General features: G+C 34.6%; 2 protein-coding genes and 2 long non-coding RNA genes across 4 annotated transcripts; 3 read left to right on the forward strand and 1 right to left on the reverse strand.

Moving 5' to 3' along the window:
• Positions 1 to 682: 682 nt before the first annotated feature.
• On the forward strand, positions 683 to 15,231 carry LOC124632422 (epoxide hydrolase 3-like). Its single transcript, XM_047167261.1, has 7 exons — positions 683 to 969; positions 7,183 to 7,307; positions 7,837 to 7,949; positions 11,403 to 11,571; positions 12,938 to 13,089; positions 13,801 to 14,117; positions 14,927 to 15,231. Exons 1-6 carry the CDS (start codon positions 769 to 771, stop codon positions 14,067 to 14,069), a joined length of 1,029 nt encoding a protein of 342 aa, XP_047023217.1. The 5' UTR covers positions 683 to 768; the 3' UTR covers positions 14,070 to 14,117; positions 14,927 to 15,231.
• LOC124632423 lies at positions 4,198 to 5,456 on the forward strand. Its single transcript, XR_006984622.1, has 3 exons — positions 4,198 to 4,700; positions 4,788 to 4,975; positions 5,254 to 5,456. It is a non-coding gene; the product is annotated as an uncharacterized LOC124632423 (long non-coding RNA).
• LOC124632424 lies at positions 6,060 to 6,551 on the reverse strand. Its single transcript, XR_006984623.1, has 2 exons — positions 6,259 to 6,551; positions 6,060 to 6,147 (listed from the first exon to the last, which is right to left on the reverse strand). It is a non-coding gene; the product is annotated as an uncharacterized LOC124632424 (long non-coding RNA).
• Positions 15,232 to 16,331: 1,100 nt separating the features above from the next.
• LOC124632252 (FGFR1 oncogene partner 2 homolog) lies at positions 16,332 to 21,843 on the forward strand. Its single transcript, XM_047167013.1, has 5 exons — positions 16,332 to 16,522; positions 16,598 to 16,732; positions 17,929 to 18,180; positions 18,316 to 18,441; positions 18,608 to 21,843. The coding sequence occupies exons 2-5, from the start codon at positions 16,598 to 16,600 to the stop codon at positions 18,719 to 18,721; spliced, it is 627 nt and encodes a 208-aa protein (XP_047022969.1). The 5' UTR covers positions 16,332 to 16,522; the 3' UTR covers positions 18,722 to 21,843.
• The last annotated feature ends 285 nt before the right edge of the window (positions 21,844 to 22,128 follow it).

The raw sequence follows: 22,128 nt of genomic DNA on the forward strand, positions 1-22,128 counted from the left end.
AGCTTTTTTTACTACTGAAAAATATTTGATTAGGTATTTGGATATTCTGAAATAGGAATCTCTGCAAACATTGACAAAATCAGCAACTGATTGGAACCTAGGTAAGTAGGTAGGTATAAGAATGTACTTAACAAACGTTGAGAAATAAAAGTGAAACATCCCAGGTACGAGTCATTTAAACAAAAAAGAATCCTACAATATCTAGACGTTTTCAATAAACAAATCTAGATTTCGGTTTTATTTTTTCGTTTAGTTGAAGAGCACGTAAACAGCTTGGCTCATTATTCAATATAGCCACCCACGATATGTTTGGGTAAAGCTGTGTCCAGATGTAGAATTTTCATAATACTTAAGACTAGTTGGAATTGTTGCTTTGATGAAAAACATCTTCCTTCTCCTGTAAGGCTTATTGGGCATCATTAGCCAACCCAATTATAATCATCACCATAAAAACGTTATAAGATGTCTGTTAAAAATCTGTACATAGTTTCTATATGTATAATTTCTAACTTCCAGACAGAATAGGTACTTTAAAGCTGTACTTTCAGTAAATTGGCCGATTACTTTCAAGATACTTTTTTTACGTACCCAAAACCTTTATAAAGCGACGCTAATTAAAACACCTTGATTTCGCTGTGAACGAGTCTTTTCAGATAAACTGAAGAGTTTTGATTGCGGCCTCCGTCCCGTGCTGAGAGCTGCCAGTGATCTGTGAGGTGTGGACCGAAACACACGCATTCGACGCCGACCGACAGTAAAACATACAAAATGAGTGCGTGCCACTACCTACAACGCGTTGTGGTGTCAAACCTATTAACTATATATTACAACATTCAGATGCTCATAATTTTTGCAATAGTTTATTTGAAAAATCCGTTCTCTAACCCCTGGGCTCAGAAACTAAAGTTGGAACCACCGGCACGTCTTACGGACCCTAAATATGGAGTGCACAAGTATATCAAAGTTAATGTAAGTATTCGCTTTTATGAAAAATAATAATAGTTTAGCTTGTCTATTGTTAATTCATTCTTTATGAACGCAGTTTATGGTTAGTACTAGATTTTCCGGATAACAGCTGCAATTTTCCCGCGTCTATTTAATGAAATATTTATGTAACGACCGGTGTTCAAGACGTAAGTTTTCTCACATTAAATCATTGATGACTTTGACCTTAAATATTTTTATTGTATTGCAAAAAGTGCAAGAAATAAATTAACTCGGGACAGACGCATTGATTGCTGTGGCACAATGTGTAGGCAGTACAAACAGACTACTGAGATTACGAGATTATCAGCCTTTCATGCATTTTCATGGTTTTTCAAACCTATATTATTACCACTGATAAAGAATAGAACAAGGCAAAGATCGAATTTTCTTGTGCTTATCACGCACAGCGTAGCCTTATTTTATTGACGAGTAATTGAGATTATAGTAGAATCAAAATGTCACCATGTTTCCGCCAGCATAAGATTTTTGAAAGTGACTGAAGTAATTTCTGAAAAAGCCTCAATCTATACTAATATTATAAAGCTGAAGAGTTTGTTTGTTTGTTTGAACGCGCTAATCTCAAGAAGTACTGGACCGATTTGAAAAATTCTTTCAGTGTTAGATAGCCCATTTATCGAGGAAGGCTATAGGCTACTTTTTATCCGGGTTCGTGCCGTGGTTCCTAAGGGATGCGGGTGAAACCGCTGACAGAAGCTAGTGGTACCTATTTGCAAAGCTTCGAAATACGATCTCGCACTTTCATGAAAAGCGTTTGGAAAATGTGTGTAGGTACGTACACAACGCAAAAAAAATATATTAAAATTTCAAATAAGTAAATCGTTTTTGGCTGTATGTCCTACTTAAGTAAATACTTTTTAACGGATAAGGAACATATGTACGCTTTGTTATGGTGTGCTGTTACTGTACTTCACTCGATAAACTTCCCTAACGCCTTATAGATATGTATTAAAAAGCCTCAGATCAACTATTTCTTTGATCTGAGTAAAAATAAAAAAACGCACTGTAGTAGGTACGCCGTATGCGACATCTAGTAGGTATTTCCAAATTAGTCTACCTAGTGGCCGGCCAGACAGTACAAGGTCAGCCATGGAATTGATAAATGTTATCATTTAAATGCTACGTATAGAATTGAATGACACTGCTATTCTTCTATGATCTATAATCAAAGATAATTGATGCAATGACGTGCGCAGACGTCTCGGGGCAGAGCCACACCAATTGAATATAAATAAATCTAACACCAATTTAGTGTTCACATCTGCAGAATCAGTTTCATGTTCTTAAAATATAAACGATTTAAAAGAAGGAGTAACAAAAACATCCATGTATCTGAACTTGCACATATGTGATGTGATAAATATTTTCCTCATTTCGTACTCGTAAGGTTTTTTCTGGTGATGCCTCTCTGTATAAATATGATTGACAAAACTTGGAATAGCTACTTGGGACACTCTTATGGTCATGCAACTCTCAAAAGTAGAAAAAATCAAGGCTGAATCACGATTCGTTCGAGGTCGTCGTTCTGGTAATGGGTCCAGGTGTCCCCTCCCATTTTTTTTCAGTTCCTATTTTCTTTAGACAGACTTATCACTCTCGGGTTATTGCAAAACTATATATCTAGGTGAAAAGCTTAACGAGCAGTTTTTCTATCGGTTTCGACAATCTTTAATCACTGTCAGGTCATATAACAATAAAATGTCGTGTATCTTATTATGGGAAAATAATTTTAAATTAACGGTCACAGTCCATAGTCTATTATTTTACTCACGACAACGATTAAATCATTTAGAGCAGACTTTATCTTATCTCCATCAATTGCTCTAGGTAAACATATATCATACCTTAAGGTAAAGTCTATTAGTATCCGGTATTTCATAATTTTAATCAACATAAATCTTTTGATATGGGTCATTTAATCGACATACTATTGGCACGTGTTCCGATTGATTTCTGGAAGCATACTTTTTTCTGCATATCATCCTGACAAGGTGGTTAAAATAGGTATCTCAGAATCGTTGTACTATCATCTTATCATTTCGTCATCAACCATCATTGCCCATCGTGACCAAGATCTTTGAAACAAGGACAACATGGAATCTTAACGAAGTTATCGAAGGTTTATGTAAGGGTCAAGGGCTTGATGGAGAAGGTGATGGATACGGTACTGCTCCGAATAGATACTATCACAGATTACATAAAAAGTCTACGTACTCAGGTTCTATTGAAACCACACGCTGTATCGAAGTAAATTCCTATAATTTCCCATCATTAGAGGGAATGCGGCATATACATAGGTCCTACTTCATACGGCTGTGATTAATATTTTTTGCAAAATTAACAGATGTTAAGGTAATTGATTACGACATGATTTCCGATTCTAAGAAATGTAGAAAGCGTTTGTATACTTGGTAGTTCTAAGTTCGTAACGTCTTGGTGAACTCGATATAACATACTTAATTTTATCACACAGATGTAATTGAGTCTGCAACCCAACTGATAAGTTTTAACTGGGGCGTGCAAACTCATAAAGTAATGCACGCATGTACAACATATGAATTCAATCGTGTGTGCAATAATACTAAAAGAGAATACACGAAAGCCGTTCCGCTTTCTGTGTTAGCACGTTCTTCCGGCGAGTTGTATAATATAAACCCAACCAACCTGTTTTCGCATGCCTCCTGACCAGCCGGTGGGACGTAGTACTAGATCGCATTCTATATAAACCTTGTTCATGAGCTCATAATCCAAATAGGTACTGGTACCAGAGTTCGCGAACCTTTACGGAAACCTCAAACATTTTGGAATAACAACAACCCTCTTCATCGACTTGATCTTTCTTACAGTGATAATGGCAATGTCAAATGTTTCAGAGATGACTCAGAATAAATAAATTAATAACTACCACTATTTTACAAGACATACAGAGTATAAACGTATAAATGCTCCAAGACATTGCTTTATTATAAGATAACTTCACTTAAGTGCTGCCCAAATTGTTGTGTATTATTTCGGCTTCCGTCTAAGTAAACAATGCATCAATTATAGTCTTCTCGGAAAAAATGAATAATTCAATTCACACACGACTCGCGTTGTATTCTGCCATGCGATTCTGTAACAAACACATCATCGATGCTAACTACGACGAGTTCACAGATGTCGCATCGTAGACATCGTTTTTAAAAACAACGTTGATAAAAACCGTATTCGCTAAGCAAAAAAACTCGTCGACGATCTGACGAACAACGATGACGGCTAAGATGTTTACAGTGTTGCCAAAATTCCATTTAAAGTATAATCGAGAAAATCTCGACTAACGTTTTTTGGCGTTATTTCGACATTTTAAATCAATGTAAATGCATAATATGTATGTTTAAAACACATTCTATTCGTTATGCAACGAATATTTAATTAATTATATCATTTTCGATATAGAAAATAATGACTCAAATCTTTGACATTTGTTATAAGGTTATGTAGTATAATATATAGTCTGTGTCATTTCAAAACTTCAAAACCAAAACAAACATTTTGCTCATAACTAGATTACAAGTTTATTTATTTAAATACGAGAATCGAGATTTCAAAGCTCCAAATGGCTTTAAGCGGTCAAGTGGACTTTAAAAAAAGTTGTACTCATAGCCAACGGCATTCTACTTGTCCTGTGTTTTAGTTTGGTTCCAAAACTATCGAAAGTAAGTACACAATACGTAACATTTATATTTTAATATACAATACAGTCTTTGTGAACTACGTCTATTAACTAAATATTTATCTTTTAGTATCTCGCAACGCACTGCCTTCGTTGAGTCAGCTGGAAGAGCTAGTAAGCTTTTTGGAAAGCAAACCATGTTTGATTATGATGGGCCATGCTCGTACTGCGAATGCGAGCATGCATGCATGATCCGAAAACAACAGCCCTAAACAGTGAAGTAGTGGGTGTATGAAAATATTGGAGCAGTGGTGTAAGGTTAGTAAACAATAATCATTTATGAACCTATATAGTGTGTGTTTACCGTTGCATTGAATCATGGTAAGTATAGTAGGTACTCTTCTACATTATGTTTTGTATGTATTAGGTACTAAATTAGTATTGACAGCAGGCAAATACAATGACTTTAGTCTATCCTTCAAATTCAATCATAAATTGAAATTGCAACTGAAAGTTAAACCACACCAAGCAAATAGTTGTTCTATTTATTTTATATATTATATAGGTACACCATATAATTTTTGCTTGTGTTACAGTACTGGAAGGACAAAAAGGAGCAGTTCAGAGGAAGTCCAGTTCTAATGCAGCTGCGAGCCAACATGAAGAATTTGCCAGAACTCGGTGTAATCAAGTTAAAAATACATTCTATTATGCAAGGAATGTTTTGGAATCTGAATTTAGAAATAAATGCATGTTCATTATAAAATACAAAATAATAAAAAGACATGATGAATTAAAATATTGTTTTATTAATTCATGATTACAGAAAATTTCAGTATTTTTATAAAAATTACTTTGATACCTTCACACTATTGTGTAATGTTAAAAATGTTTATATTACTATTTAACATACACAGGTAAAATACATATGTTTTGTTAGAAGGTGTCTACATAGTATTGTTTATTAAATAACTTCTAGCATGACATCCACTGTCCAAGTCACTGCTAGAGTCCGGCTTGCTTATCAACCGGGTCACAGTTGCTTCTTACCTACCTCATACTTATCAATAATATCTGGATGGTTGATGGCATCTAATGTATATTGTTGAGTCCTTGAGGCAGATGCTTGTGAGACATTGTTCTTGCAATGTCACATAGTATTATTTGGTACTTAAATCCCACTAACAAAAAATTTGACAGTACCTGCAAAAGGTGGATGGACAGTAAGTTTTAGGCACCTATCCACTGTACTGTATGATGATTTATATTATATTGATTAAGTGTAATATATTGGTGCGGTTGCTAATTCCTCCTCGACGATTCGCCTTTGTTAGGAAAGGGGAAATCTCAGGAAATCTTCAGTTTCTATCAGTAGTTAGTGTTAGTAAATCCATAATACGTATCACGGAGGCCTGACTTCTTATTTATTTAATTATCATGATGTTTAGTGTCTTCCAACGAAAAATCATACAGGAAAGACGAACTGCCATCTAAAACATTAAAAATAGGCGCAAATGTTTCAGGGATTAAAGTACGATAAACAAATCATCATAAAAACATATTTTCACATTGCAATTTATTAAATAACTTGTTTTACTTACATTTTAATCGCCTTCATCCAAGAAAACATCCACAATTTACAAGCTTTTCGGTTTGACAGATAAAATCGAAGGCGAAGGCGAGGTTGTCGTTGCAGGCGAGGATGTTTCGTGTTGCTGAATACCGATTTTCATACATTTGGCACCAAATGTTAGTTCTATGTCACGCCGTCAACATCGTTGAGGCGCTACGATCGCGCAATTTTAACTAATGAATACCGCCGAGTTTTCATCTGATGTTACAACGATGATTTCTTGGTTGTAAAGATGTTTTGCCTTAGTGAATCGCACCCCTGAGACTGCACATGTCATATAATAGGCCTCTGTTATGTTTACAAAGACCTTAATTAAGATTAACTTAACTTGTAGATGAAAACGTTATCATGTTCTGATGAGAATCTTGATCGTCAACTTTCAGGCTAATTTCGAAATTAGAAATTACCTACTACCACGAAATATTTTTGCTAACATCTCGCTTAAACAAATTCGTTATTTGCTTCTGGTACATTTCTACAACAAGCATATAATAACTATGACAAAAAGGCAAGAAGGTGGTAATTAAATATTTGTTTGGCAGATTTATTTGCAGTGCCATGTACGTCATCATGGCCGTTACATACTCCCAAAGTGGCCAAACGGTACAAAGTCTTACGTAAGCAACATAAGCCTTTGTAACTTCATTTGGCGCTACGAATTCCACTTCGTCATGGTCCAAAAGGTCATACATTCTGGTACCAAGGCCCAAGATTTGTGACTTGTATTTATTATAGTTAAAAAGGTTTAATGGAGTCGGGACTAAACTATCTCCGCTCCATATGAGATGGCAACCGGTATCAGGTGGATAAACAGTCAACTAGGGTGCACTGATGATAAACTTTCTATTGTATCTAGTAGGTATGTTATAGTAATTTTATTATTTGCCCACAGGGAACAGTTTTACATTATGTTGAGAGTGGTGACCCTTCAAAGCCCCTGATGCTATTCCTCCACGGATTCCCTGAATTTTGGTATTCATGGCGTCACCAAATTGTGGAGTTCCAAAAGGATTATTGGTAAGTTACAATCTAGTACTTTGGTTCTTCAGACTTATAGGATAAGCTTTAGCTATAATCATAGCACCATAGTTTTAAGAAATAATTATTGTTTTTATGATGAACCATTCAATACGTCCGGTGAATTACGTTGGAATAAGTACGCAAGTGTGCATAGTAACAAGTTGCGCACAGCTGGCTCTTAGAAGTAGCGCGCATTACCTACACAGTTAATTTTAGCTGTTTTTGTTTATTTTAACACTTACGTCAGTACCACTCTTTTAAACCAGAGGAAAGTTGTTTGGTCTAAAATATTTACAGGAGAAACGAATATGATGATGACAAGGCTCATATGAAAAAATTAGCGCTTGCAAGCAAATAATACATTCAGAAACCGTTATGACGATGTGGGGTCGTTTTGAGACCATAAACCACGAATGGAAAATAGCTTCGTGATCGCGCATAATTCACTGCCTACCCGTGAAAGGAGAATGCATCCGTTTTCTTGTATGTGCCATCATGCCCCACTTACCTGGAACATTCCTTGCAGGTGCATAGCTGTTGACATGAGAGGCTACGGTGATTCAGAAAGACCCGAAGGTGTGTCTTCATACAGGATGGAACTTCTGATTGAGGATGTTCGGGATCTTATTCGGCAATTAGGTAAAGTACGCTTCACATGCAATTTTATTATCATTGGACGAGACTGGTCATGTATTTCAAATGGAGATAAAACCACAAGTTACGTTAGCCGAGTTGCTTTAACCGTCAAATCCGTAGCGGACCCCAATCGGGGTCTGAACATCAATGTCACCGTAAGCTCGGTTTAGACCCCAATCGGGGTCTGCGAATCAGTCATACATTTTCCTAATTGTTTACGCTCATATTTATTTTCTTTCCAATCAAACCGCATTTGTGAGTACTAAATAAAATAATTAAATAAATTTAAATTATTTTTACGCATTCAAACCTTTCATATTTAGCATCCCGTTAGAAATATACCTTTTTAAAATCCAATCGTAATTACCGCGAATTCTGATCGAACTCGCCATGTTTGTTTACATTAGTTGTTTTTTAAATTTGAAGACGCATAGACAAGATGGCGACGGTGATAGAAGTTTTGCATCGAATGATCCGATTCGTTAAAATAAAGAATCGATTTAATAATTTTATATTATTTGATATTATAATATTACTAAATTGCACTTTTGTATACTTATCATAATCTGAAAATAAATTAGGAAAAGTAAAATGACTTAATTTATTTTGAAAAAAAAAAAAAATGCTAGAAAATCAGTGGTAGAAAATACGTTGTAGCCGGAATAAAAAAAATCTTCGGTTTTTAGGGTTTCTGAAGACGGCAAATGAAGACTTATTTATTTCTTCGGGTGTTTTATGTGCAGAATTCCTGTAGACCTGCCAAACTTAATGGCGATTCGTTACTTCCAACTTTTTAACTGAGCGGCAAAGCTATTTGACGAGAGCTGTAGTTAGGTGTAGTTATCGCAAAATTTTATGACGATTTTATTGTTTGAAAGGGAAAATAGGTAGTCGGAAGTGCTACTCGCTGTTCATCGAAAGTTGGTCCAAGATGGAAAGATGGCCGCCGCCGACTTATTTTTAACCGACTTCCCAAAAAGCGGAGGTTCTCAATTCGACCGTTTTTTTTTGTATGTTTGTTACGCGATTACTCAGCCATTTATTTATCGATTTTGATGATTCTTTTTTTGTTTGATAGCGTATACTTCCGAGGTGGTCCCATTATCAGGTCAGGATCTGACGATGGAAACCTTGAGAAATCGAGGGCGACTTTCGAAAGTTGCAGAAATACATAGGGTGAAATCTTATCACTCAGGTGTTTGCCTGGTAGCACTATTCAACAGTGAAGGTTTTGAGCTGACCCGATGATGGAGACCAGTGAAGGTCGAGGGAACTCGACAACTGAATATAAACTTTCTCGTGTTTGGGCTTATATTATTCGTATTTACGAGGCCTCTGCAACAGTGAAGGTTTGGAGCTGACCTGATGATGGAGACCAGAGAAGGTCGAGGGAACTCGACAACCGAACTTCTCTCGTCTCCATCATCAGGTCAGCTCTAAACCTTTACTGTTTCATAGTGTTATCAGACATACATCTGAGTGTCAAGTTATAACCTTATCTATGCTTACAATTTTCGAGAGTTGCCCTCGATTTCTCAAGGTTTCCATCATCAGATCCTGGACCTAATAACAAATATGGGGACCCCTTTCGACCAAAAACAAGCATCCAAATTGAGAACCACCTCCTTTTTTGGGATTCGGTTAAAAATATTTGGTGACTTTAAAATCAATCAATTATTATTATTGTTTCTCATCATCAAATAAGTACATGACTTTGGTAGTTACAAATTGCATTATATTTCAGAACGCCAGGCTTACCCTCCGCCGAAACAAAAATCTTAGAATTGTTGAGAAATAATATAAGAATAAATTAAAATTCCGTAATAGGTAATAAAAATTCAATTAAAGTTAAAAATTATTACGAATGACGCAACACCAAAATAAATAATACATATAAAAATTTAATGCTAAAAACTTTCATAACACTTAAATATCATTTTTCTTAACAACAAAAACAAATTGAACCTATAATTTAAAATTAATTAATAAAATTGGAATAAGTTGCTATTAAAAAAATATATATAAAATTGGTATTCGATTATTTATAATAAATATCCGATTTAGGTATCGAATGCACACCGCTGATTGAAAAAAAAAAAAATACTCTATTCCAAATCTACTTCTTGTCTGTGACTTTGATCTTGTAAATTGTTCATTTTTATTGTGTATTTTATGTGCTGATTTTTTAGTTATTGAACATAAATAAGTGCACGAAATGTGTTGCAATAGATTGAAAATGTTATAAATATGACGTTTGTGTTGTGTTTGAGAAAGTGATGCAATTATTTATTGGTAAGTTTTCACCAAATTTGAAAGGCCTAACTTTTCGATAGACTTAAAAACACCGTAATTTTTATCTTTTTCTGAATTAACTGACCCCATTTGACCTTCGCACGTTGTTGTCAAATAAGTGAGCTCTAAAGTTATAGTTAAAATACTTCTGATCAGGCATTACGGACTTAGAATTCATGTGTTGAAAGTTAGTACAAATTTTTGACTTCCATGTCGCGATTCAAAATATCCCGCCGAATCAACGGTAAAGTCATATGTCAAAACCTTGTCGAGCAGAGGGGTTAAAGAGGTGCTTGCTAAATACATTTAAGTTTGTGATTGTGAATGCCATCTTATTATAAGTACCAATAACCATGAGGCTTATGAGTAGGTACGTTTATCTACCCTACATGGACTTGGTGGAGTTTACTTTCTCTGCATTACCGAATTATTGCTTAAACAGTAAGGTCTATAGATTTTAAATGTTGTCTTGTTTGTTGATTTAAAGAGCGATGGTAAATTCTTGATTGCATAATTATCTCAACCACGATGCGTGGCTTGACCAGAATTTTAAGTTACCTTATTTTTATTGAATGTGTCTTGCACAAATATCGCATAAAGAGTCGTGCAGTTGTTGAAATAATGATATCATTGTATGCACTCTGTATTATATAATATATAAGTATGTAATTATATGTAGAGGGCATACGTACGCAAACTGCACGTAGGTTACGAGGTGCATAATGACCGTATAAAAATAAGTAGGTATGCACAAGTACGAGTAGATAGGCTACATAGGTAAATATCTATAAGACTTATATAATAACAATGACTGCTTTTTGAAAGATTAAGAAAATAATCGATATACAATTTAATTTTTAGTATTTAGTAATGAAAATATTCCGAACTTTGTGTTTCAAGCAGAGACAGATCTGTTATTTATCAGAGTCCAAAGTTTACCTACTATTAGTGTAGACTTTTAAAAATTCTAGCTTTTAGATAAATCAGATTGCATGTAGGTGAAATGATTAGCTTATCAAGAGAAAACTGATGAATAAGTCTGGTCAGAAGTCTGAAAGTCCAAAGTTCCCAAGTCCACGATAAAGAAGTTGAGATAAAACTTGATTTACCATCGTCATAATCTTCAAAACATGTTTCACTGATCAAGGCTACAATTTATTACAGGTAGAGAAAAGACCATCTTGATCTCCCACGACTGGGGTGGTTTGGTCGCATGTGAATTCAGGAACAAGTACCCTGAAGTGTTGAATGGCTTGGTCATGCTTTCAAGTACCTCTAGGACTTCCTGGGCCCGCGAGATTTGGAGCAACCCTGTCCAGAGGAAAGCTTCTTGGTAAGTTTTAACTAGACTTAAACACCTAATGAACACCGTCTTCATAAAAATAATTGCAATCAAATCAGAAGAGGCGGTTTCAAGTCGTGTGCTATCACAGCCTAAATGGGACAACGGCAATTGACTTCTTGATTGAATTTTCTTCGCTTGTAGGTCATTAATAAATGATACACTTTTACAAGATGACGTGAGATAGATAGGAAGGTATGGAAGAAGGAGACATACTGCGTCGACCCTAAATAGTTAATAGGGAGTTCTTCCTCTGCCTAGAATATTATCCTTTTTGGCAGTCAGTCAGGTAAACACTATACAAAAGCTCTCCTGACAGAAAAGTGATATCTGCTTAGCTAGGTTCAACAGACTTGTTTGATTCTCCACGGCTTCTGGTCTAAGAAACCTCGGGTAGGCCAGACTAAAGTGGTCGTTGATCAGATTCTATTTAGACTTGATATAAACGTTCAATTGCCTATCATAAAGAAATATGAATGACGAAGCATGGTAACACATGTAGGTATATCATTAATTTGTTTGATTTATACACATAGTATGCATGGTCACAGTACAAAGATCAAAAGAGAAATCATGACTGATCTTATTATGAGTGACGTACTGATTTACAAACCGTCCTTTTTTGGATTAAATAAAATTTTGCCTCTTGTGTGTGCCTCTTCCTTCCTATTGCAAAGCGAACTGGAATTTGCATAGATAGGACGAGGCCTGTAAGACGTAAATACTTACTAGCTTAATCTTCATTTTGATGAAGTCATCCAAAAATAATTAAAGCAGTAGATATATATTTATCAAACCTACAAGGAAAACCGGCGTAGCTCTACTACTAGGTATGTATATAAAAGTCTGGAATGCTCTACAGAACCTTATGTTGCCTGTAACTCGGGGTTTTTTATACAATTAAAGAACGCAGTAAGTGCCTAGCGAAGTCCACATAAAATTATGTTACATCATAATATACATAGTAGGTACTTGAATGTGTGCCTTATGTCGAGAAACTATGGCCATATAGATCTTATAGTATATTTTTTGGGTTCGCGTCTATATGGCGTAAGTTAATTAATGATGATGCTACAAAGCAGAGGCAGACGAAGAGTTTATGTTCATGGTCGAGAAACCTTGGAAGAAATGGAAGAGACGTAGTAAAGAATATTCCATCAGTAAGGCTTCCTCTTGGCTCCTAAGTGCCTATATCATTAATATAACTTTTACTTACCTACATAATTTTTAGTACCGCATACGGTGTTCCCAAAATTTTACAGAACGATATTCAGACACGCCTAGGTCGACTTTGGTACCTACCCGCAGTCTAGTTGTTTCTGTATTTGACCTGGGTTTGCCTTTTTTCTATTTTCAGGTATGTATTCTTGTATCGCGCGCCAATGATAGCCGAGAAGATGCTCTCTATGAACGACCTGGGCTTTTACGAAACGTTCATGCTGTTCCCTGAGAAGAAAGCCACTGATGCTGAAGATATCGAGTGTTACAAATACTGGTTCCGCAAGACTTGTAAGTTCATTACTTAGTCTTTTTTTTACATTTCAATAGAGTAAGATTATAAAAAGCATCTAGTCTAATTGGAAACTTCCTCCTTTTTTTTGAAGTCGGTTAAAAACCTAGGCATAAGCGTGGTATATTTATGGTTCAAAAAAGATAATGAAGCAAGGCTTACGAAACTTTCATGAACGCGTTGTTCCATGTTCGTGTAATAGTTCGCATTTTTATTACAAAAACCTTTTACATAAGTGGGGTACTTATAGTTACCTACATACATATGCATGACGTACAAAATATGTCTACAGATACACTCCTTACAAAGGAGAAAGAAGTAGGCCTACATGCTTACATAACCGACACACCCGTGATCAATGTAATCACGTTTCTGTAAATTCTTGGGTAACTTCGATCAGAAAACGGACACTATAATAATTTTCTACTACCTTAGGTACTAGGTCCAGTTATACCTTACTTTACCTTACCTTACCTATGTAGGTTAAACCTGTGTCCGTAGGGTACATTAGATGGTTTGCCTCCCTAATACTCCCTATGCCTATGTGTAAGCAGATGTCGACCTGTGACTGCTTTTTTAAGTCCTGGTCTTCATATTTAACACCTAGGTGTTAATCCTTGAAAAAAGGTTATAAAATTATTTTCCTACTATTTTACCTCCTGCATCACCTGCAATACCTCATTGTGTAATAATCTCTTATTATTTTTCAGTTGCACTCACACCACCAATAAACTACTACCGGGCTAACTTCAGTTACGACTTGCCGGAGATCGTGGAACACAAGGAGAACCTACCAATGCTAGTAGCACATGCTGGCAACGACCCTTACATTTGTCACAGCTTGCTCGACACCATGAAGAAGGAATACTCTACTATAGAAACCACGATAATCGAAAATACCGGTCATTTTCTCCAACAAGAAGATCCAGAGAAAGTTAACAAAGTTATCCGCGACTTTCTATCTAAGAATAATATTTGATTTATTGTTGTTTTTTTTCTTTGTCTTGTTGAATCCACCGCTTGTGCAATAGGGTTGTTTCCTAGTATTCAGTCAGTTAAAAATTTGTATATGCACCGAATGTTTACAAAACTAGAAACACGATAAGCTATATTATATTAATAATAACTGACCACATAATTTTTAAATAATTTATGAAATTTAAATTTATCGTCTATTACGTCATGCCCTTGAAAACGGCGAATCGAGTCCGATGTCGTCACTTTACATTGACAATGACAAGTATTTGACAGTGACAGTCTATGACAGGTATAAACTGAGAATTAATGTGATGTTTTCTTTAGTTTTTATTTGTATTTGAGCGAAAGAAACTTAGAAAAGAATTATGGAGAAAGGATTTATGAAAGATGATAGTTTTTTGTGGCTCAATTCTTTGCTAATAACCAAGATGACACAAATATAACCACAATAACAAACACAAACTTTACGTTCCTTTGCACAGTTTTATTTTACCGCGTACACAACTCAAAACATTACAGGTATTTTCTTTTGTGCCCAATGTTTAAAAATAATGTAAATGTTTGAAATGTTTGTTTTTGTATCTAAATTATAAGAATACATTATTAGAATTTAAAAATCAATGACTTCTTTCTAATTAGTTTCTTCTCTTTAGATGTGCAAAGTGTAAAGGAACACATAGTATACTCTGACGTCACAGTCACGTGATCGAGCGTTTTCTGGGCAATGTTTTAAGAAAAATAGAAAAAAATCGAATACATAAAAAGTAAAGAGATTTAAGACGCAAAATCATAGGAGGGGTGATCTTTAAATTATTTGGAAGCTATTTAAATAGATTTTCGAAAATTGGAAACAACCCTATTTTGTCACTGACTGACTAACGAATCGATTTCTATCGATAGTGACAAGATACAATTCATCTCTATTCGCAATCTACCAGCTTGGAGCTGCGAATTGTTGCCTACCTACTTATGAATAAGTTAGAACCAGCCTTCACTCATCTAATGCCCATATGTTTAGATTGATGTTTTGACTTACTTAAATATTACGATAAAATAAATGTTATGTGCCTTCGTAGTCAGTGTTTATAAGAATAATGATTGTTGCTTAGTGGTACTGTTAATAATTTTGTACCTACTCCCAATAAAAGTAAAGTACCTTTCTATATAAGTGTTAATAATTATTTTCTGAATACCTAATTATCCCGGCCTCTTTTGATTTTGACTTTTTTGCTTCTTTACTAGCCACAGCCATTTTGATAAATAGATGATGAACAGTCATTGATGAAATTGCTACGAACTAAGAACCTAGGCATAGTATATCGCACCTTAGTAGGGAATATTACCTATAGGTACCTATATCTATGCTGCATCTCTCGGTCTCAAGAAAGAATATCTCACTACGGTTGCAGCTGAATATCAGTGGTCCACATTTGCACAATCCAATTTCATGAGCATAATGCGTGTGGACCGTAGTCTCCACATCTGTCTTCCACAACCTTGGTGAAAATTACTATTAGACGACCAGAAAGCCATGAAAGTATGTATTTACAAATAACAGCCGAATCCATTAGACCCACCAAGCATTCTACTCAATCAGTACCGCTAGTTATCAGATCATGAACATTGAAACACTTTAATAATGGATAACTGAATTTTACACGTCTCGTAGCACTGACCTAAATTGGCTGTCAAACTTTAGTTGGTCAATTAATCAATTAACAACCACATAGTGCTGTTGCGGACAGCCGATCTAATCTGTACACCGTACAATCTGTAGTTTACTAGTATGCAACTTTCCGGGATCGACTGAAGGTATGATTACCGTAGCAATGTATGGGTCACTCATATCAATATCATAAGACAATATTGGTAACCAAATATGTGGTACCTATTTAGGAATACGAAACCATGGAGGACTCTTTTCGTCTTGAGTATGTAAACCACAGACTTACGGTACTTTGCGGATATTTCACATCGCATGTTAAAGACTTCAAGAGATAAATTCACGATTCAGATGTAATATTTTGTTAAATCGTTACTAATGGTTACTAATAATTAACAAGTTTTTTTTGCAACACACTATTTAAACATAATATTTAGTTAGTGCAACATTGGACCTTCTTCGATTCTCTGTGATCAAGGTCATGTCACAATATAGTCGTTCTAATTTGAGTACTGTTGTGAATATGTTCTTTCTCTTTTCTGTAACACAACATTTCCGCGAAACAACCTCAAACAACTAGTGCTAGCTTGCTCTAGCTCATACTTTTGTATTTGGAAAGTTAATACTCCGCTTCAAATGAAATGAAAGCTAATGGCTGCTGTACTCTAATCACGAAACAGCTGATATGCGTCTTTTAGTTTTACTTAAAAATTGGTGTTTTGTTTAAATTTATCAGTTGAAATTACTTAGATGATACGTTATTCGTGTGACAACTTTGTGTGGATATCAGGGTTAGTGTAGTTCTGTTTTAAAATCGATTTTTGAAGTGGTATGTTGTGAGTTTTCTACAATGCTGGCTTTTTCAGATGTCACTGACCATACAGCAAATAATTTTGGATGCAAAACGACTTGCGGGACGTCTCAAAGAGCGTGAAACTGAAGCTGATGCTTTGCTGACTGAGACTCAGACCGCTTACAGACAAATACATACGATGAAACAGGTAGGTTGTTGCGATGTACGACGAGTACGTAACTGTGACGCTCACTCTCGTTCATTGTCTGAATACGAAATTTATGGGCACAGAACCTACTGAGAATTACGCCCAGATTAAATAAAACCACGTTTCCAATGAATTTAAGGCATATATTTTAATAAATACTTCATTGACCTTGTAGTTTGTTTCTCTCTTAATGTTGTGTAAACATTTGACTTTCTCAATATGATATTATCTAGCTCTTAATTACTAATTGATACCCAAATATCAGAAGGAATTATATTAATGATTGTTGTATACACATGAAAATTAATGTGAAGCCAACCATATTTACTTCAACTAATGGATATTAACACATACAAAAATATTATGATTTTATATACACAGGATACATTATTCATTATACTCATCAATATGTTAAACATAGAATAGATTGTTACTGCCAATCTTAACATAACCTTTTTTTATTTTATCATTCTATGTAAGCAATCGAATTTAGAATAAGTGAAAGGAGAATCATAGTACTGCTATAAAAAAAGATGAGCTGGCAATTTGACAATGTGAAATAGTATGTCAGCATACTGTTTCTTCATACTGAGTGATACAAAACACACATAACTTACTAAAAATGTTGATGTCACTGCCAGCAAACATTTCTATAATTAATTGTGACCACTGGAATAAGTCAAATAATAATGTTTATGATTGCCAAAGAACGAGAATTATACTAGTTGGGCTGTGTCTTAGTACTGTAACTTTTGCCAGTAGCTTCATATGTTCCGTGGGAACTACTTGACATACCCCACTCAGTACGTAGAATCTATATAACAGTGAAATAATTTTACTAATTGGACCATGTGTTCCTAATATTAGCTTGAACAACAAGCAAACAAACTCTTCAGTGTTAAAATATTAGTTTACATTATGTTTTCCTGATCATCAGCTTGTGCAGTGAGTTGTAATACAATACAATAAAGAGAAATCTATTAATAGCAAACTGAAACCTTACTACAGCAGGAAATAATCAGATATAACAGCTTAGTGATTGTTCTCTACTGCCGATAAATGGTCATAAGTTATTTCTGAACATAGTTTCTACAATAATGGTGTGTTTTTACAGCATTTTGTTTATACATATACTAGAAAATATACTATTTATAATTATAAGGAAGTACTATTACAAGTAAACTTTTATATTACAGTATAAAGAGGAAGTTGATACTCTGAACGAGGCATCTCGTGAGCGTCCGCGAGGGACTCTTATAGCGAGCATCGAGCGAGAGTCGCGGCTGATGAGAGATGTACAGCGCGAGAACGGTGAGCTGAGGGCTGCTTTGGAAGATCACAGACGAGCACTGGAACTCATAATGTCCAAGTACCGACAGCATACTGAGAAGAGAATATGGGAGTCAAGGATAGACTTCTCAAATGCTATCAATGAAAAACAACAAGAGGTTTGCTAAAGTTTTAATCTAAACAATCAATAAAATATAAATTTAAATGCATATAGTCAAAATTACAATTAAGACTAACTTAAATTAATTTATTTTATAAAATAACAATATAATTGTTATTTTACAAAATTATAGTTGATCCAGCAACAAGCAGAGAGGATCAATGAGATGACAAGTATAATGTACAAAGCTGTCAATATGGATGAATTTGATACAAGGAAAGAAGAGGAACTCTACCAAAGGCTCATTACAGAAAATAAGGTACAATTTTATGCTATGAAATTGCTAAATTAGTCCCTCTTTTAGATTAATTCCCATTTTATTATGTGGTATAAAAACTGGTGATGATTTCGAAATACAGTTGATGGCGAAATAAGTTGTTTGATGGGTGTAACATAGAAATGAGATTCTGTTTGTAAAATTCCAGGGGTTGAGAGAAATGTTAGATCTGTCAAGGAGATACGGGTCGGATCGTCCTTGCGTGCCGCCCACAGAGGACAAAGACGTGCAGACGGACGGGCCGCCGCTGTCAGGCGCGTGACGGCCCGCAGTCGACCCCTGCCGTCTGTGAACGCGGCTCTCATAGGTAGACTACACACCTCCTGTCCGCACATTTGAAACCCTTAGGCTCAAACCACATCCAGATAGCAACAGCCTCCACAAATAATTCAAAACTATCTTCATTTCTAAAATATAATGCATAGTATCGCTTGAGAAACTTAAAAAAGTCGCGCGGCTGCACGCAGTGCCGAGAGTACTCTGGCTTCAAATTACTTATGTGATACCATGTATAATGAAATTGAAGACAAAGTTTAAAATTATTTGACACTAAAACTTTGCAAAGGGCTGCTGACATCTAGGTGTGATTCGACTCTTACAGCACGGACTCTGTACTCAATAGTGTGTACATACTTAAGATAACTACGTAACTCATGTGTCCAAATCCTTCAAAAGTTAGATGCAGTACCAATGGAAATGAAGTGTAGATGTTGACTTTCATATTATATTGTCCAAAAATAAGGTTGCATCTGCTTGTATAGAAGATGGCAGAATGTATACATAGTAATGATAGTCTTTGATGGTATCCTTAATAACTATCGGACACCTTGTCCTTAATTGTATTACAGTTATACTAATGATTGAACACTGTTTGGCTATGTGATACAGTTGTGTATGCGACTGTGGCGCACTTGCTGTGATATGACTGGCAGGATGTCATCCGCTTACGACTGGTACTTACTGTCCAAGATGTGGTGCATCTATGATTGCAAACGTGACGTTGGAACTATGTCAGATGTGCAGGCAGGGTTGTAATGATTTGCTAACAACAGTCACCGTTCCAGTATACAACTTGTATTTTATTGTTACTCACAGGTTTTGGATCTTAGGTCTTTTGACATTACGTACCTTTCAGATTCACATTTATTTTAAAAATGTGAGTGTTACAAATTAAATACAGCGAAAAACTACAATGTAGCTATTAAATACATATTTGGTTTCACCTTTGGTTGTATTTGATGTTAAATATTATAAATAGGAATATATTTAAACAGTGTTTCCAGTTAGAGCTCATGTTATATCTATTAATGAAATGTATCGTGTTCACATAATGTCTCTAGTAATAATGCCATTTTGTGAAACCAAATCACTTCATATGGCAGAAACTGTGATCTTTTAGTATTGCTCTGTTAATTTGTAGATCGTACCATTTGTTGTGCTTTAGGCTGGCCCTATAGTGGGCGAGCGCGTTTCTCAACAGCGCGAACTCCGCGCGTCCATTGTGGTTTCAGCTTTGTCTGATGACTCAACAACTTGTTAGAATATTTGATGATAATAATCCTGCACTATCATTTGTCTTTGATTCATATAATATTAGAGAAATTACCTTCTTAATATAATTAATCCTATAATGCTTGCTGCATCATCATGTGTGGTTAAATATTGTTCATTTTGATAACAATTACTTTAAAGAGACAGTATTTATCCCAATACATATACTATCATTTAATTGTAATACTCGATGTGTACCTACCATAATTATTATGTTTTAAATTCTAGTAAGTAAACGTACTTTGTTTAGCATGATATTAGTGTTCTCGAATTACATTTAGAATTAAAGAAAGTGTGACTTTTAATTTGTCATTGCAGTACTGTTACAACCTCCCTGACTTCCTGCAGTAGGATACGATGGAAACGGTCGTAACGAGTATTATCATTACCTAATCCATGTTTACTAGTCAATTCACACAAGCAGGTCAAATACTGTATTTACACTGCATAAGATTTTATATTTTATTTCATGTTGTTAAATTGTAGATAAAATAGAAAATACATTGTAACATGCATCTCATCTGTTGATTGTTGTGCGAGCAGATTGCGATATTTTACCTGCATCAGTAAAGTATTTACTTAAATATGCAATATTTTTTCATGTAATTTAGCGGGATCAGCTTTGAATGTTAGCATAACGGTAGAAGTTGTAGGAGATTCTTTGTAGGTAAATTCTTAATAATGCCAGGGGCGTACACAAGCAATACACTATGAACTGTTATTACATTTAAGGAATATTTGTTGACGCGATTCACTTCATGATAATTATTTTAGTGTACAATAGGGTAGCTGTGTTAAAAATGCATTTCATATAAAAAACACGAAATAATATTTATTGTGATTTACAGAGCAAGTACCTTCGATAAGATGAATAAAATTGGGGTGTGTCAATCTTCGTTTATGAGATTTGAAAATCTTAGTTATTTGTAACATTAATACCTTAATAAACCTTTGCAATGACTTTCCCTTTACCTGATTGTGTGATTAATATCACCAATGAAAATTTTAAATTTAGTGTTGCTTTAAGATTGTTTTTTCTTTAGTAGTTAATAAGTACCCTTAAGATAAATTTAAGAGTGCTTATTTGTGTTTGTAAAATGTGTTTTATGGTCAAAATGGGCCAATACAATACAATTGCACAAATAGCAAAGTTTAAATAAGCATCTTGTTTTTATTACATTGATTTATGAATTATACAGTAGACCATTTAATCCAATAATAATGCCCTTATAAAATTTTATGGTATCTATGAAAATATTGGAAGGAAATGAGAGATCTTTGTTGGAAAACTATTTTTACAGTTAATTAGATAATAATTATATTTTAAGGGTCCTCATAATGGTCCCAGAATATTGAAAAGTATAATAATTCATATACCTTATATCGTATGTTTCTTGAATGTACACGCTTGTATGAGGTCTTAAAGTAAAATCACATGTAGTTAAATAATAAAAGCATAGAGTAATATTTCTGCTTAGTTCATATGCATTTATATTATACCTCAATATTGGGAATTATACCTCCTGAGTATTTTGTTAATCCTAGATGGTTTCTTGTAGAACCTAAAATTAATGCTAAAATGTTTAGTTAGAATCAATTCCTACTGTTAAAATGTTTAAGTAATAAATCCAGTCCGCTAGAGACTTGTAATTGTTTTATATCTGGCGATGCTGATCTAATTGGCAAAGTATTTGAGTAAATATAGATACCTCTATTACAAGCAAAAGTAGAGGTCACTAGTTTTTTCTGCTGTAGAACAACACTGTAGAGCAAAAATAATTAATGTATGTTTAATTAAAAATGTAATTGATAATTATATGATATAAAATCAAATATTTTTTTATTGATATGTTCCTATCCTTATTGCGGGTCTTTGTGACAGAGAAAAAAAAACACTATTAAAGACATCAGATTTTATTATCTACTTTTCTTAAATAGTAATATAAAAATTGAAATTATGCCATAACACAAATTGAGCTAGGTTGTGATTTCCTGAACACTATTTTTACATGGATCACCGAGAATGCTATCTATACATGTATATTTTTAGAGCCTTCTGATATTATAGTATAGCATTATTATGGTACAATTCTATAGACAGAGTTAACTTGTAATTAA

The sequence above is a fragment of the Helicoverpa zea genome, chromosome 8 (assembly GCF_022581195.2).
Source record: "Helicoverpa zea isolate HzStark_Cry1AcR chromosome 8, ilHelZeax1.1, whole genome shotgun sequence".
Lineage (NCBI taxonomy): Eukaryota > Metazoa > Arthropoda > Insecta > Lepidoptera > Noctuidae > Helicoverpa > Helicoverpa zea.